The sequence below is a fragment of the Gymnoscopelus microlampas genome (assembly GCF_963454915.1).
Source record: "Gymnoscopelus microlampas genome assembly, chromosome: 20".
Lineage (NCBI taxonomy): Eukaryota > Metazoa > Chordata > Actinopteri > Myctophiformes > Myctophidae > Gymnoscopelus > Gymnoscopelus microlampas.
Genome location: NC_139957.1, coordinates 5,781,623 through 5,798,968, shown reverse-complemented (window position 1 = coordinate 5,798,968; position 17,346 = coordinate 5,781,623). Strand labels below are relative to the sequence as shown.

Sequence of the window (17,346 nt, the reverse complement as noted above, 5' to 3'; positions counted from 1 at the left end):
TCCCTCCTAATTGATGAATCCACTTTGTCATGTCCACACCGGGAAACCGCAGGACGACCCACAATGACAGATATCTTTAATAAAGTTGCCCCTCACGTGTCAGGATATATGATAATAATTGCCTGCCCAAGAATCATTTTCAAATCAGCACCTCCTGTCTGATGATCAGGCCGGCGTGCAGCTATAGCGCACGCGACAAAGACTGCATCGTAGAAGCACACACACACACTTGCATCTCCAAACACGGAATTCCTGCGTCAGAGAGAGAGTCGTAATCAATTGAGCACTCAATTTGCGATCAGACGTTATGGAGTCCCTGCAGTAATTACATCAGACACAATCAGAGATCATTTATACCACATAAGCTTTAAGGTTAGCGCATCATCACCATAAACTGTTACGTTTTTCTTTCTATCTTTTTTTTCTCCTTTCTTGTAAGGTAATCATCACCCATTTTCAGACGTTAATTAAATTACAGTTCCCGATGGTGCCGCACCGATGGATGATACAGCTTATTGCTGCTGGATCTCTCTCTCTCTCTCTCTCTCCCCTATATATATATATGTATACATATATATGCGATGATAATGATACTGGCGGGCGTGTAGGATGATGAATATGTGCCCATGGCCTAATGGGAGCTTTATTCAGATGAGGGCCAGGCAGGAGGACCACGTGCGCGGACACCTCGCGCCTTCAACCTCCGCCAAGTCTAATTCCCTGAATCCCTTCACTCTCTCTCTCTCTCTCTCCCAACTGATCCCCACCCCCCAACCCCAGACACCCTGACACACACACACACACACACACACACACACACACACACACACACACACACACACACACACACACGCACGTGCCTTATACCTCGCCAACTTGACAGGCTGGAGGAATGACCCTGAGAATCACATTATGTATATTTCTTTAGCGGTCGCCACGCATTTGCATGTAGAAGACAGTTAAAATAAGGCCATAAATCAGCGGGCAAACATATAAATGGATTTGTGGCGAGATTGAAACCCGCGGCGAGTCTCCTGAGCAAATATTTCAAGCCCCCTTTCTCAGCCGCCGTCTTCCGGGGGCTGGTGGGGAGATATCGGCTGTCATTAGCCCAGCACAGCCAGCCATTCTCTGACCACTCAGCTTGTATATTCCCTTCATTACATGACTGGGGATGACGACTTCTACGACTGGCTGCCCCTGATAAATCTACCCCGCGCATTCTGATGCGCGCTTTGTCACGGGATGGAGAAGAAAGCAGTTAAAAAGGGGGCTGGCTTTTTATCGTGCATCCCTCGAAGAAAGGTGTTCTGTCTAATGTGAACGGAGAGGCGTTGCGATTCGAAACCCATCTTAGTGTGACACACGCATTATGTGAAATACTCCGGCACTTGTTGATTAGTGCCTGCTCTTTTGTATTATTAACCCGTTGGGACCGGGAACGCATGCTGTGTCACTTTAAGATTTCTTTGGGCTATTCGAAAAAATAGCAGATCTACAAGCTCATGGCGCGGCACCGAGTGCCGCGCTATGAGCTTGCAGATCTGCTATTTCTGAAATCATGAAAATGTTTGCAAATCTTTGAATATGTATTTTTCAAAGCGAACATTTGTAACTCAAATCTTTGCTTCTGTGGGATACAAATGTCTAACAGTTTTCTGAACAAAAACGTATGTTTCAATGTCAGCGGTCCTCAAAAAATTTCATGTCAACGACCCTCTCCCCAAAATGATATGTATTTGGCCCCCCATCTCAACATATGTTGTTCCAGTGACCCCCCAGAAGCAAAGATTTGAGTTAAAAATGTTTGCTTTTAAACAGTGTATATATTCAAAGATTTGCACCAATTGCCACGATTTTTCTAAAATAGCAGATCTACACACTAAAAACTCCTGGGTCAAAACCAACCCAAATTGGGTCATTTTTAACCAAACTCCTGGATCAAAAAGGGACTAACTAGCACTTGCGTTATTTTGACCCACAAAAATTGGTTATTAATTTGACCCAAGACTATGGGTCAATGAATAACCAATTTTTGTGGGTCAAAATAACTAACTAACTAGCACTTGGGTTATTTTGACCCACAAACATTGGTTATTAATTTGACCCAAGACTATGGGTCAAATGAATAACCAATTTTTGTGGGTCAAAATAATGCAAGTGCTAGTTAGTCCCTTTTTGACCCAGGAGTTGGGTTCAGAATAACCCAATTTGGTTTATAAAAATAACCAACCATTGTAGTCAATATAACCCAACCTTTGGTAGGTTATATTAAAGGACCATTTCACCACTTCAAACCTTTGTATATAATTAATGCAAACAACTATTCAAAAATTAAGCATATTAACACAGACCTAGGTTGAAGAGAGGTGAAGTGCTCCTACCACTACAATTACATATAATTTCATGTTTTATTGCATTAACCCATTTAGACCTGAGGCCGATTAAAACACCTTCCCAATCAAAGTTTTCTGAAAACCAAAGTGACTTTGGTTAAGATTCCTACATACATAAAATGACAGATGCTTTCCCGGATTGAAAGGTATAATATATAGGCTTCACAGGTCTAAATGTGCTGAAATTGATGAAAAATAAACTACCAGGGTACTTTTGACAAGTATTTATTTTAGACATGGAACTGTCAAACTGCCGCCAAACATTGGCCAAAGGTTATATACTGTACATCAATTGAGAACAGTAACAATACAAAAACATCTTGTAAAGAGACATCACAACTGCCAAACATTGGCCAATGTACGTGACATTAACAACGGTACATAAGGTGCATTTACATGCTGTAACACAACTTTACAAGCATGATGTTGATTTTCAAAAGCTTTATCTTTCCAGGTTATGAAGCAAATACAGTCGTGTACAGTTACTGTACATGACTGTATTTGCTATACTAACTGTACATGACTGTATTTGCTATACTTTGCTATACTGTACTACAGTATAGCCTACAATTTCACATCTTGGCCGGATTGACCATTGCTGGCTGGACCATTAGCTGTGTCACTCCCCTCCACATTTCCCGATCTCTCTCTCTCTCTCTCCTCTGTGAGAAAAGGGCTTAAAATGCACCAAAAATAACTTTTAAAAAAAGAAAAAGGAAAAGTTTAGTCCACCCTGTCAGCTTCCAATGACGACACAACAGCATCTATATATTTCTCAAAGGCTGGACATCTACTGAACTGAAAGTGTCTAACCGGGAGTAGGCCTATGCAGGAAGAGCTACAGGAAGTTCCAGTTAGGCGGGACAACATCAAACTTCCAGTTAAACTTTTGTTATTTTCCAGGCTTTATCTTTATCTTGTTGAGATAAAACAGGGAACAAGGTTAAATAGTTCCCAAAATGTACGTCATAAAGCACACCAAATAGGTTTCACATTCAAATCCTCAGTGATGCTATTTTAACTCTGAGAGTGTATTACATTTGTACATTCTCAGAGTTACACATGGATAAATGAACACTGAGGATTTTTACTGTGAATCTTTAGAATATTTGAAAAAACCCTGGTGCGAAAATTAGACCTATCAAGGGGAAGGTTCTCTTCATTTGTCTCCCATAGGAGACAAATGTCTCTTTAAGGACTAAAGGCTGCGGTACAAAAGAGGATTTTGAGGCTACATTGTTAAAATTCTATTCCCAAAACACACACATTTAGGACATTATTATTATTATAGGGCTCAACATTGAGTTTTGTGTGTCTGACTGAAAAACTATGTATTTTAAAAGATGTGAGGATCACGTGCGTAAAGGCCCCTTTACGCACGTTTGTTTCGATGGCCCAGATACACAGTGACCCCTGTTTAGGTTGGAGGGGTATTAGGTCTAGTTATTAGATGTACGTGCATATGGCACAGCCTACAATGGACGCTTGCCAATTACTTCACCTCATACACAGCCAAATTTAGTAACACATTTTAAAGATGCCACGTCTTCTCGTAACTCAACGTCAACATGGGAAACGTATAGGCTACGTATGTTTCTAAAACATTCTGTCATTCATTATTCAAGTATATTGGCTATTGCCGTCTTGAAGAACTGGACCTGCCTGGTCTCTGTTCCTTCAATACCGTAGACCACCTGTTGGATGAACTCCCATGCATTGGCACACTCCTTGGGGTAGTCGATGTCAAACACATAGAAGGACTTGAAACAAACATCAACCGCCCCAAGGAGTGTGCTTTCAGGGAATGCCTGACCTGCAAATACAACAAACGCCTGCGAGCAGCATCTTTGAGGTTCTCCCAGCACCAGGACAGAGGGGTAGGTCTTCGTTTTCTTTGCTTCAGACTGCTGGATGTACTCCACCATATTTGTCCCAACCTAAGACAGGCACAAAGAAAGAGAGAAATAAATGTGAATGTTGAGTTAAAACCAAATCAACAGATTACCAGTTTGGGGTAATATTGATATACCAAATATACAAGGAAGCCATATGAAATCTAGTTTAAGAACCAGCATCTAAAAAAATAAAGTACATCAACAAGAATGTGAAATCGGGCGTAGCGGTCCGGGCACCTAGGCTTAAAAGTAGCCTGACAGCACGTTGCGGGTTCGAGTCCCGATCCCGATGGCCTTTGCTGCATGTCACTCCCTCTCTCTCCCCATTTCCTGTCAACCTACAGTCCTCAAGGCATTCAAAATAAAAAAAGAATGTGAAATTGTACGTACAGGCTTGAGGTCAATGAAGGCCAACCGGGACTCTTCAGCGGAGTGCCGGACAGTCTTCTTATTGACCCTGTATACTGTCTGTGGCATCAGCCGGGTTAGCAGCCTGAGGGCCAGTTCCCCTTTGGCATCTGTATGTCAACAATATAAAGTAGATCAGAATGGTGTGGCTGGCACTTAATTTGGTTAAAATACAAATGCAATTCATTTTAAGACATTTTCAATACCTCAAAAAACAAAAATTACAATCACTGTGGAAAAAGAGATTGACAAAATACTAGACTATTATCACAAATAATCAACTGAAATTGGCAATATCTACAAACTCATAACTCACATTTTCGAGCATTGGAAAAAAAAACATCTCCTATTTTCTAACTCAAAAGAAAAGGAATCACAGGATCCTTGCTATACAACAAAAAAAGAAAACCAACTTACCCAGTGTCATGTCATCAATTGAAAATGGCAGTTTCCCATCTCGCTTCGCCAGGTAAAGGACCTTCTCTGTGTAGTCGGTCACCCATGACTCGAACAGCTTGGGTGCAGCCTCCCCATGCAGCACCAAGAAGTCCTGCGCGATCTAAAAAACAGGAAAAATCTTTTTCAAACAATGTGACAGCTGCTATTTTAATAGCAGACGTATATCATGTATTTTCAGTGTATGCAATATGTTCCAGTACATCCATACCATGCCTGGACTGGCGAGGCGAGGGTACTCCATTAGGACACTTTGTGGACTTTGGGAGTGGTTCTCCCGGATCCAGTTTGCCCTGTAGAGGACTGTGTCACGCATGTAGTCTTTAACCTGGGAGAAGGGCTCCATGTTGTGCTTCAGCCACTCCCTTTGCTGCTGAGACCTTTCCTCTGGTATGGTAGAGTCTATAGCAAAATACAAAACATATTGTAAGACAACAATAATGGGTTTTCTTCCTTTACAAGACTTTCCCCAGTTAAACTGATATGGTATCTGCACATTTTTCAACAATGAGACCAGTAAGACTCCCTAATCGGGAGATAAGCGACCGTAGGTCACATGTATACAGAAGAGGGCTGTAACGGCGATTGGTTCCTAGTTGTGTGGGCAATGGATAGTTTTGTTTGGTGGTCTAAATGTGGGGTTAGCTGTGACATGGTGGCGTTCGGCAGTGTCTTACCAGGAATGTTTGTCTGAAGTCCTGAAAGAAAGAAAAGCTGCGGGAAGGTTTCAGCAGTCGTATGGCAGACCAAAAGCAAAGGTGTGCAGGCAAGAGCTGTTGGTGTGTGTGTGTGTGGTGTGGGCGAGAGAGTGTGTTTATAGGGGAAAGGAGGGATTGTTTGTGGGGGGCAAGCCCCCGAGTTACGGCATTTTATGTGAGCTGCAGTGGCAGGGGGTCCTCCACTGGGGGCGCCACCACTTTTGCATCCGTTCTGGAGCACCAGGAGTGGGTGGTCCCCGGGAATGCCCCGTGAGCAGCCCCGTTGGGGTGGTCATTTGGTAATTTGTCCACATGTGCTCATTTTTTACACTTGGGGGTCCCCGAGGCAGCTGGGGGTCCCTGGAGCTCCGGGGGTCCTTGGAGGGTGTAGTTTGGCAGGTAAGGAGTGTGTGTGCAAAATGTGGCATGGATCGGGGCAATGGGTGCGGAGATATGAGCAGGGCAAAAGTGTGACGGAGTGACGGACGGACACCTGGAGCAGCTTTCTGTAGTAAGTGCGACCTACGGTCGCAATAAGATCAAAATTTGTGCCAGATCCTGTGTCTAGGTGAGACATGACCTTTGACACAATCTAAACGTCTCAATAGAAGAGCAGGGAGACAGAATTCAACCACCCCAGTTGTATTACCTGGTATGTATCCCCGGTGTGGCTTGTTGGCTTCGGGCATCATTTGCTGACTGGACCCAGGTAATGGCTGACTGGAGCCAGGCTGCCGCCTCTTCCGGACATTCCTCAGCCTGTCTTCGATGAATCCAGTAGCTGGATAGTGGCAAGCTTTCCCATTCTTCATCCCCTTCCGGCTTTTGGTTAAGTATATTTCCTGGAAAAAAATATAAGACAAGGCAGAACTCTTTTTCACCCTTTGCAATGTTATGTTTCAATTCCCTCTCCCCCTGGATCAGAAAGGCACAGTCTCTCTGCCCCAGCACACCTACTCACACCGGGTGTCCTGTATGCTGACGTGTGTGAGAAGAATGACCCCTTCATTTCAAAATGACAATATTGCTTTTGATCAGAAAATGCATATTTTGCATCAGCATCCATTTCTCTATTAACTAGGCTGGGGGAAGAAAACTCACATAACCAGTGTTTGATCCGTCATGCAGTGATGGGAACGTCTGCACCAAGGATTGTGCCAGGGCCTCTTTTATGTTCATGGTCGGCCTGTAAACATAGAACGCACATGTCACCATTCCTGGTATCTGAACATGTTTAAAGCACAAATATAATGACTTGTAGATGGAAAGTTCAGTAAATAAACAACCAAGTGAAACACATCAGTACACAGCCAACACTTGAACAATTCTAGACACATTAAGATATTTTTACAATATCTGAGACTTTGAATACTTTTGTAAGCATCAACAGGGAACCTGAACACAAAACACTCTGGTTTAACTCTGTTTATGTTATGCTTCCTGATCAACTCTAGACTTGACTTACCTCTCTCCAAACTTTTCCATCAGGAATGACACCAATATTTGCACAAGGGTAATTCTCTGTTTTCTGGAAAGGACACCTGTTTCGTCCAAGCTCTTCAAAATGTCCACACCACTGGGAACGGCCGAAAGAGCCTGTCGGATATCCTGGGAAAAAATGACAATAGCTGTTAAGGATGTATAAACCAATTTAACTCTGGCATACAGATGTTGGACATATCACAAATCAAGGTGAACATGTGATATCCAAAAAGATTTCCATAGTCAAATATTAGCAAAATAAAAAAGGAACAAGTACTGACAAGAGTATAGACCAGTTAGTTTAAGTAGTATTGACGTTCTAAGATGTGTACTGGGTCAAAATGCTTCCATCCATCCATCCATCTTCTGCATACAGAGTCCCAGACTTAATTTCCCCTGAAACATCGGCTAGTTTAAGTGCTTAGGTTTAAAAAATAAATAAAAAAGAACTTACAAATACTGGAACCGGTTGTAGGACCAACACATGATCTGCTGCTCTCGGTTCCTCCATGGGGAATATGGTAGATCCAGATGCTGCTCCTGATTCCTCCATGGGGGATATTGTGGAGACATCATGGCTTGTTGCAGGTGGCTCCGTAGGTGGCAGAACATTTGAAGCCTTCTGTAGCAAAGAAAAGTTGTCATATTGAGCTTACAGAGAAATATGAGGTTCAAGGATTTTGTTACTTGTGTACGGACAGAAATATGTGCATTATCAGAAGTGTTGTTTTCCACTTATTAAACAAGACCAGGAGACCTGGTTCAGCCAGACCCAGGCTAAGCCGGACTTCACATGACGTGTCAGCCTTTTCTGGCTGGCACCTAAGGACAAAACCTGTTTTTTGCCCATGTATGGAGAAAACATTAGTTTTAAAACATTGAAAATAAAAACAAAACTTTTACTTACAGCACCAATTTATCTCATCTCAGTAGTCCAAGTAGTTTCCCATTCCAGTCCAAAAATGTATCTCAATCAAAGAATGACTGATGATACTGATCCAGTGCCCTGATCCTCTTGCATTGTAGCAGAGTATGTTCAGAGTGTTCAAATGTACTAGAGTTTCTAGTTAAAGGCAGTGACTATATATACATATATTTACAAGTGGCAGTGGCAGTTCAGATGCCTAACTGCAGTCTAAAAAAGTCTATAGCGCAGAGAGATGTACAAAGTGTCATCATCTCTGTATGACTGGATTGCATCATCGTCTCTGAATGACTGTATTGCATGTAGTGGGTGATGATCAAGCAGCTCGTTCACATCAATAGCCAACAAAACTTTGGTATGGCTCACACTGTAAGCAAACAAATGCTTCTCAAACCCTGTCGTTTCCCACCTCTGCACAACTAGCTTTATTGTTGAAGCGCCTGTTTGCTCCAGAACCAAAATGGCTTTTATAAGCCCAAATTGAGGCTCTCCATCGTGGTCATACGACATAAAGACTGTCATGCCTGGTCTATATGTAGTACCCTTAACTGTGACCCTGGCCGGTACATACAGTTCAGTGAAAAGGGGAATTCCTGTCAGACCACTTTGGATCTCTTTATAGCCATCAAGATTGGCCAGAAAGGTAGTGTACCCTGGACCAATTTCTGTGTTGTGGCTTAACACAGACCCATACATGAAACTGTAGCATTGCATTATCTGGTGTCTATATGCCATGGTTTTGCAAATGTTGCGGAAGTTGCAAGTGACATGACTGACTTGTTTAAAGAAACCATGTTTTGCCTCAAAGCGCATTACCCACAAATGTATCAATGGTCCGAGTGTTCGAATTGCTCTTGGATAATGGAGCATGAAATGGTGTTTTGGACGCAAATTATACAGAGGAAAGAGCTCCAGGAAAAGACAGTGATGCTCTTCAATGATTTCACTCAGGTACCGTGTTGCACCAGTAGTAACAGATGGAGAGAAGATGATCTCCATGCACTTTAATAACAGTAGGAGAAGTTCCCATTCCTTGTTGTCTGTAGGGATCAGGTCACCTATCATTATTGGAAGTAACCTCAGTAGGCACCAGGTCTGAGCTGCAGACTGCCGCAGGGAGGTGTCAGGGTTCTTCAGATCACCCTTACTTATTACGGAGGGCTTGTTTCCCATATCACAAAAGCCATAATCAAAGCTTGTGATACGGAAGTTTAGCATATCTAGTGAGATATGCTTTTGCTGAATGAGTGAATTCAACACAAGCTTAAATTCTATTGGCCCTATCCCTTCCAAGATGTCATGCATTATGTCTAGTGCTATATTGTCTGTCACGTGATAGAAAGACAGGCTGTTCAGGGCACTGTCTCTATGAATGCCTGTCTGAGAGGAGTCTTTTCTCTGCAAATCTGCTTTGTGAGTATTAACATCACGGAACAGCGTAGGATCTTCCCGTGTCTGCCCCCGCATGACATCTCGATGTACTCTGCACAACCGACACATATGGTTTCCTGTGAAACTCTCAATGTAGCCAAGAATAGCATTCAAGCCCAAATTATCTCCCACCACCTGGACAACTGAGAATTTCACAACACCTTGAAAGTTACGAGTGTTAACAGTGATGCCATCCTTCTCAAGACACTTTAGTTCTTCCACAATAGGGCGCAACACTGTATCAATGCCATAGGTCTTTGCATCATCAGACTTATACACAGCTAACAGGAAGTGTGACTGCAAATTGGACAGGAGGTCTGGTGGCAAACTCTTCAAGATAAAATATATCAATCCTAACTTGTGAACCCCTGTCTTTGACCCAAGGGGGTTGACAGTTTCACAATCGTCATTATATAACACCAACGGGATAGACACCTCTTTCAAAAAGAGTGGATGAGTTTTACAAAACTCTCCATCAAATATATCCTGAAGAGCATCACTTTCTTTCTGTTGCCATTCCATCATGGCCTGTAAAATACCAGGAAGTTCCAGTATCTTGACCAGAAGTTGCTTGAGTGGAATACGCTGGTAAGCATCAGTCACAGCAACTTGTCTAACATTGCCAGTGGCAGAGTCCCTCTGCTGTACAAAGGTAAGACTGCCTGGAAAAACCTCCTCAATTGGCTGAATGAAGTTCCCCGAGTTAGTGAAATACTTCATCTGTTTGTAGTCTGTCTCCAGTCCCTTGAAAGGCTCAGCTGCATCTAAAAACTCTTGCCTGAGCTCCTCTACCTGTGGGCTTTGATCATGCCCAAACTGACTAAACAGCGACATAGTCTTTGTTTGTAATCTACCCACTAAATCTCCAATTAGACTTGAGGTCTGCTGAACCACAAAGTTGATATTTGAAAATGTCTGGGAAGATTTAGATCTAAGATGAGCTATAAAATGGGCTACTCTGTCTGTGATTCCCTCTTGCTCTAGTTCGTCCCAGTCATCATCATCATCTTCCACTTCTTGTTCACCTTCAACTTGCTGTACTAGCTCTTCAGCATTGAAAATGTTAGCAGCCTGATTTGGTACATTAGCTGGTTGGGCCAGGGCCTGGTTCTCTTCATGTTCATTTCGTAAGTGCCTTCTGTATGATCTAATGAATGAAAATGTTCTGCTACAACCGCTTTCACAACATTGAAAATATGTGGATGAACTATTTATATTGTGTGCTGTGCGTAAATGTGAAAAGAGACACTTGACATCACCAGGAATTAGCCTTTTGCATTTAAAGCATACATACGCCATCTGCCTTGAGGATGTTGACGAAAATTAGAGCTCTAATAGTGATAACTACTTACAAGTTCTCTAAAAAACTTAGAAAATTTGACCCTTGGGCCAACTTTGGGGATCAGGCTCTGGATCGTTTCTGCATCCAGCAGTAGAAAGGCCTCTTCATCAATATCTTGATCTGAAAGACATAAAGACAGAAAAAACAGATCTTACTATTTTTACAGTAATAACATTTCAAACACTTGCCATTCAGTGGCAGCATACAATGTCTAATTGTTAAATGAGTATTGTACAAAATAAGGCGATACAATTGTGCATCACTGACCCAAATTATCTACAATTATTACACCAGCAATGAATCGCTTTTACGGGATGTTCTGGCCATTTTTGAAACTTGGCCCTATTTACCAATGGTACTGATGAAGGCTCTGTTCCATTTAGTGTAGCACAGTGGTTCTCAAACTTTTGAATTTCAAGGACACCAAAAACTCTGTGTGTACAAATGGAACTAGATTGTACGCTCAAGTGACACACCCATTACAACAGTTACACATCCATTAGGGGCCATTAAAGGAACCCTATGAAAGAACCATGAAGGTCCCTGTACCATACTTTGAGACCCAATGGTGAAGCAGAGTGTTTCCAGTCAACATGCACAATATCAGCATGTTTGACCATTATGGAACAGAGCCTTCATTAGTATCACTAACACATGTGAAGGAAGTAAGGAAGAAGCCCAATTTCTTTCCAATTTGGCTGCTGTGGATAGAGCCTATTCTATGAGTTGAGGCATTACATTTAGTTTGACTCGGTTCCAGAAAATATTATGACAATTATTCAAGGATTTAAGGATAAGGCACAATTATAAGCTATTCAGATATAAAACTGAAAACGTACTAAACACAAATGCTTATAGGCATGGACATATTTTGGATGGCATGGTCAAGGTAGGTAAAAATGCTCACCTTTAAAATGATCAATGAGCTCTGGCAGCTGCCAAGCAATTAGTTTATCAGCAACAAACTGGTCCATTAATGACCTGAAACAAAACATAAAGCAATGTGTATCGATCAAAACTTAGATTGCCATTAGCATGGCTTTTATATTACATATAACTAACACAGTGAATGTTTTTAACAAATTGTGTTGGATTTGTTCACTTTGGTGTGACTCAAATACTGTGGCTAGTCACAACCAACGGTGGAAAAAGTACTCACAATTTATACTTAAGTAAAAGTACCAATACTATAATGTAGAAATACTGAAAAGTCTGGTATTCAAAGTGTACTGATAAAAGTACAACAGTATTCACATTAACATATAAATACTCAAAGTAACAGTACTAATTTAGCAGACAGAATGTCCCATTTCACACATTTCCAAATGATTTCCATCCAGAAAATAGCAGATCTACAAGCTCACAATGCGCCGCTTTGTAGATCAGCTATTTTTTAATAGCTTAAGTATGCATAGGGCTGAAGTGGTTAATACATATTTTGTAACAATAATAAAAATCTACAAAGTAACTAGTGACTACGTTTTCTAATAATAGTGGATTAAAAGTACATTATCTGCATCTGAGATGTAGTGGAGTAGAAGTGAACAATATGGAAATTGGAAACACTCCATTAAAGCAACAATCTAGTGTACTTAAGTACAGTGCTTGAGTAAATGTACTTCACACCACTGGTCACAACATGGCTAGTAGCCAGAAAACTACAGCATGTAGCCAGCTAGTTAGTTATGTAGCTGCAGGACAGCAACCTGTGTGTGTGTGTGTGTGTGTGTGTGTGTGTGTGTGTGTGTGTGTGTGTGTGTGTGTGTGTGTGTGTTTGATCCATAAATATATCAGACACAGATAGATGACGCAGCTATCGGTCTCCAGTTAATCTGGCCTCATTAAAAACTGCAAACCAGTTAGCCGTGTAGCACCTACAGTAGGCCCATGTTGTAGCCAGCTACCTGCTATGTTGCCACCATGGTCTGGTTCGTCACTTTCAGCAGACTAAAACGTGTGCATGCTTGAATGGTAACAGGATATATTTATAATAGAAGTTACATATTATAGCAATAAGCCAATTGCACTTAAGGCAAAGTGCTAAACATGTGATCCCATATGATGTTTATCAAACTGAGCCAAAATGGCGACGAGGGCATGGGTACAGAATGAAAGAAAACTTGAGACGTTAATACTGTGCAAAAGTCTGATGTTATACAAACAAACTTCTCAAACAAAATAATCTTACCTTGAATGTAATGCACGTGCAGAGTAAAACAAGGAGGAACAGTTTATGCTTTTCGTGGTTTTCTTCTTGTTGTCTCACCGAGTAAAAAGTTTGTCCACCGATGCTCGCGCTGTTGTTTGAGTGGGGGAAGGGTGGGGGGGGGGCGTGTCTATAACAGGCTAGACTGGAATCTATTGGCTTTGCAGATTTGCTAAGATCCGTTCTGAGTACTAAGAGGAAACGGAAACGGTGCGTCTGTGTGTATGCATGTGAAAATAACCGGATATGAAGGGCGGGCTCTAAACCGGACCACACTGGGTCATAATGAATGAAAACGGACGACGCGATCAACACAGATTAAAAGAGAAGAGAACATTCCTGGATTGATTACATTATTGAATTTAATTGCTGCACTATTAATTTATATTATTCTCATATATCCACTTCACTCACAGGACATTAATTTATTTCTCCTAAAATGGTGATACTACAGTAAAGTGGTGATACTGATTGATTGATTGATTGATTGATTTAATTTTTTATTAGGCAAAAGAATGTAAAACAACACAGTTACATTTATAATGCTTTTGTCTAAAAGGTCCAAGTCCTTGCGGGCTTGTTTCCGTTGGGGTCCTTGAATACAGTAATGTGGTGATACTACAATGATTGCAAAGTATATAAGATAAGAGGTGTGATATTAGTTCATAATATAAAATATATTTATATGATAACTCAATAAAATACTCCCCTCCAAGAAAACATAAACATGACTAGGACACAAATATGTAAATACACAACTCACTGACCCAACAATGGGTTACTGTCAGAAAAAATATTACCTAACTATAAAAACCCAGGAATTGGGTCAAAATAGTAGCCCTACAACCCAGGAAATGGTTATCGCTCTGAAAAATAACCCACACATTTGACCCAACACAAAAAACCCAGGAATTGGGTTACAGAAATAACCCATCAGTTTTTAGTGTGTACAAGCTCGAAAGAAATTAAACATTTTTCTACACAGATGCGTTCCCGGTCTTAATGGGTTAAAGAGGGGGAAGCATGGTAGCGTGCATTTAAATATTCAAGCCGTATCACACGAGAAGAATGGCATGAGAACTTGTGAGGTCACAGCACCCCATAGGGGGCGAGCGGTCTAGCTACAGCGCCGATCAAGGCCCCCGGTATTGAGACAGACTCCAGATGAAAAGGAGAGAGGTGACAACGGAGGTGTTCAAGAAATCTCGACATGACACGATGTGAAACCACCCTCGAGCAGCGCGCCACAGTCACCGCGGAGTGACATAACGCAGGAGTCATCGCGGGGGCGTCGCGATTTGCATAAACCTCAAGGAACGCACACAGCGAGAAGGGAAGGTCACTTCAACAGCCGCAATGTTCCCACAAAGAACAGGCCTGTTTCCTTGCATATTCTCAACGGCAGTCCATCTGGTTCCATTCCTACACTCTCTGAGTTACATTAACACTGAGAGGATTTTTGCTGTGTACGTATTAATCTCGCAGGCACGGCTCAAAAGAAGAACTTTTTTTCTGACTTGCGCGGAAATTTCCAAGGATACACCCCATCCCCCCCATCCCCCACCCCCCGCCCCGAAGCCGTACAACGTGTCGAGGACCCCGAGAACATCGACGGCGCTCGTCTTTCTCGCAAGCGCAGCAGCTGCCTCTTTGTCATCGCACGCACACACCCGTCCCGACGACAAACATGCCGCGCCCCGCCCGGCGACGAACGCATACGGCGCACGCTTTTTCCCCGAGTCGTCTCTGACGACCATCAAGCAAAGGGAAGCAGCCCAGATGTTCCGCAACATCTGACTCCGCGGAAGTGCGGCGTGTCCAGTCAAAGAGCCAGCTCCCCCCCCTTTCCGTCGGCCAACACCTGCCTTTGCAGATGGTCCGCCTCGGGTTCCATCTCACTGCGTCCATTGACATATTTTACGCGCCTACGGTATAGAGCGCCATATTGATAGAAGTTTCATCCCCCGTCTCCCGAGTTGCTCAGACTCAACCCTCCGCCGCGCGAGCCGCGTTGTCAGGCTCACATATGGCTCTCTCACTGAAAGTAAGGAGAGTATATAGTCTATAACTGTGACTTATTATAGCCTGGTGACTGCCATAGACGAACGGACAGATATGGTGCACTTGGCTGAGAGCCATCCAACTGTCGGCGATATCTAAATATGGACAGACGAACGTGTCTTTGCGTTAGCGGGTGATGTTGAGTATCTAGTGCTATTCATTAAAGCTTGTTAAAGCACTTTGATTTCACTTATTGTGCAGGGGGAAAAAGTGTGATGAGTTTGTCAGATAGTTGTTATATACCGATGGCACCTGGCAATGCTGTCATTGTTTTTCTGTTTGTTTGTTTTTTGGTATCTTTTCTTTTTGTTTAGTTTTGTTTTGCGTTTGTTTTTTCCCTGCCAATTAGTACATGCAAAAGGCTATCATTTTTGGGATGCATGTCGGATGGAAACTATGTGTGACGTCTTTTGTCATGCTCAAGTAATTCATTTTTTACACGTTTTAAACAGGTGCAAAACACAATTACGGTGTCACAAGAATTCGTACAAGATGGCCTTTTTTTTAGGAGTTTTGCTACATTTTTCAATCTTCAACGCACGGTAACGGGGTAAAACATTGAAATATAAGACCTGGCGAACACATACTGTACCTAATATTGGGTTTGAGTTTTTCTCATGCCTTTTCCCTCTCCGCAGTACAGTAAAACAAAGCACAAGTACTGTAAGTACAAGTGAGGCGCGCAGTGCTCCGACATTAAACAGTAAACCCGAACCAAACCCGCACCCTAACCCTAACCGCACGCGGATGCCACATAGTCGGAGAAAAGGTCTGTTGGATTAACGCATGCCTCCCCTTTTGCTTTACTGGAGTATTTTCAAGTTTCAGTAAGTTTACTTCTACTCCACTACATCTCAGAGGCAAATATTGTACTTTTACTCCACTACAATTATTTGAAAACTTTAGTTACTTGTTACTTTGTAGATTTTGATTATTATTACAAAACATACATTAACCACTTCAGCCCTATAGATTTCGTCCATTTGAAAATAGCCGATCTACAAGCTCACAAAGCTTGTAGATCTGCTATTTTCAAAAGATTTTAAAAACTTGAAATGGGACCTTCTGCATAATGAGCAACTTCTACTTTTGGTACTTAAAGTACATTTTGATACCAATACTGTTGTACTTTTACTCAAGTACATTTTGAATTCCGCACTTGTACTTTTAACGGTAGTATTTATAAATTGCACACAAATGCCACCAAAATAACCCTCGCACACAGGCCAGTGACAAACGTGACACTTCAAACGTAAACACTTCCCAGTCCTTCACTCCTAACACGGACAGCCAAGGCCATGTTTCTCTCAGCCTGCACGAGCTGCTGTTTACTATTTCATGACATCGGCGTCCGCCTCTCATCCGAGGCAAATAAACGAAAACACATTGCGTTTTAATTAATATCAAAGCGAGGGGAGAGGGATGCGTAATCGCCTTGTAAACACAGGGATGGCGCTGCGAGCTCTCTATATTATTTATGGAAGTGGACTCTTCGTCGCGTCCGATTAGGGCGCGGGGCGTCGACGAGGTCAGAGGTGGCTTGGGTGCATGGCGGAAAAAGTACTCAAAATGTTTCACTCAAGTAAAAGTATCAATACTGCAGTTTATAAATACTCCGTTTAGTAAAAGTGCGGAATTCAAAATTGATTTGAGTACAAGTACAAAGGTATTGGTATCAAAATGTACTTAAAGGACCAAAAGTGGAAAGTGCCCATTATGCAGAAGGTCCCATTTAAAGTTTTAAAAATGTATAAAAATCATTTGAAAATAGCAGATCTACAAGCTCACAATGTGTCGCATTGCGCCGCATTGTGAGCTTGTAGATCTGCTATTTTGAAATGTTCGAAATTGATATAGGGCTGAAGTGGTTAATGCATGTTTTGTAATAATAATCAAAATCTACAAAGTAACTAGTACCAACAGTAAAAGTACTCATTGTGCGACACATTGTGAGCTTGTATATCTGCTATTTTCAAATGGCCGAATATATACTGTAGGGTTGAAGTGGTTAATGTATGTTTTGTGATAATAATGAAAATATACAAA

The 17,346-nt window shown here is 42.0% G+C and overlaps 1 protein-coding gene across 1 annotated transcript; it reads right to left on the bottom strand.

Moving 5' to 3' along the window:
• Positions 1-2,764: 2,764 nt before the first annotated feature.
• On the bottom strand, positions 2,765-13,331 carry LOC311036726 (uncharacterized protein). The gene is made up of 11 exons (XM_084045632.1): positions 13,222-13,331; positions 11,941-12,014; positions 8,243-11,153; positions 7,790-7,957; positions 7,319-7,461; positions 6,955-7,039; positions 6,503-6,695; positions 5,367-5,557; positions 5,117-5,258; positions 4,682-4,809; positions 2,765-4,333 (listed from the first exon to the last, which is right to left on the bottom strand). The coding sequence occupies exons 4-11, from the start codon at positions 7,886-7,888 to the stop codon at positions 4,013-4,015; spliced, it is 1,302 nt and encodes a 433-aa protein (XP_083901758.1). The 5' UTR covers positions 7,889-7,957; positions 8,243-11,153; positions 11,941-12,014; positions 13,222-13,331; the 3' UTR covers positions 2,765-4,012.
• Between the last annotated feature and the right edge of the window lie 4,015 nt (positions 13,332-17,346).

Coding starts and splice junctions, on each gene's coding strand:
- LOC311036726 (XM_084045632.1), bottom strand. CDS start 7,888: ATGGAGGAATCAGGAGCAGCATCTGGATCTACCATATTCCCCATGGAG. Junction 4,810..5,116: donor AATTGATGACATGACACTGG/GTAAGTTGGTTT, acceptor GTTGACATACAG/ATGCCAAAGGGGAACTGGCC. Junction 4,334..4,681: donor CCTTCATTGACCTCAAGCCT/GTACGTACAATT, acceptor TGCCTGTCTTAG/GTTGGGACAAATATGGTGGA.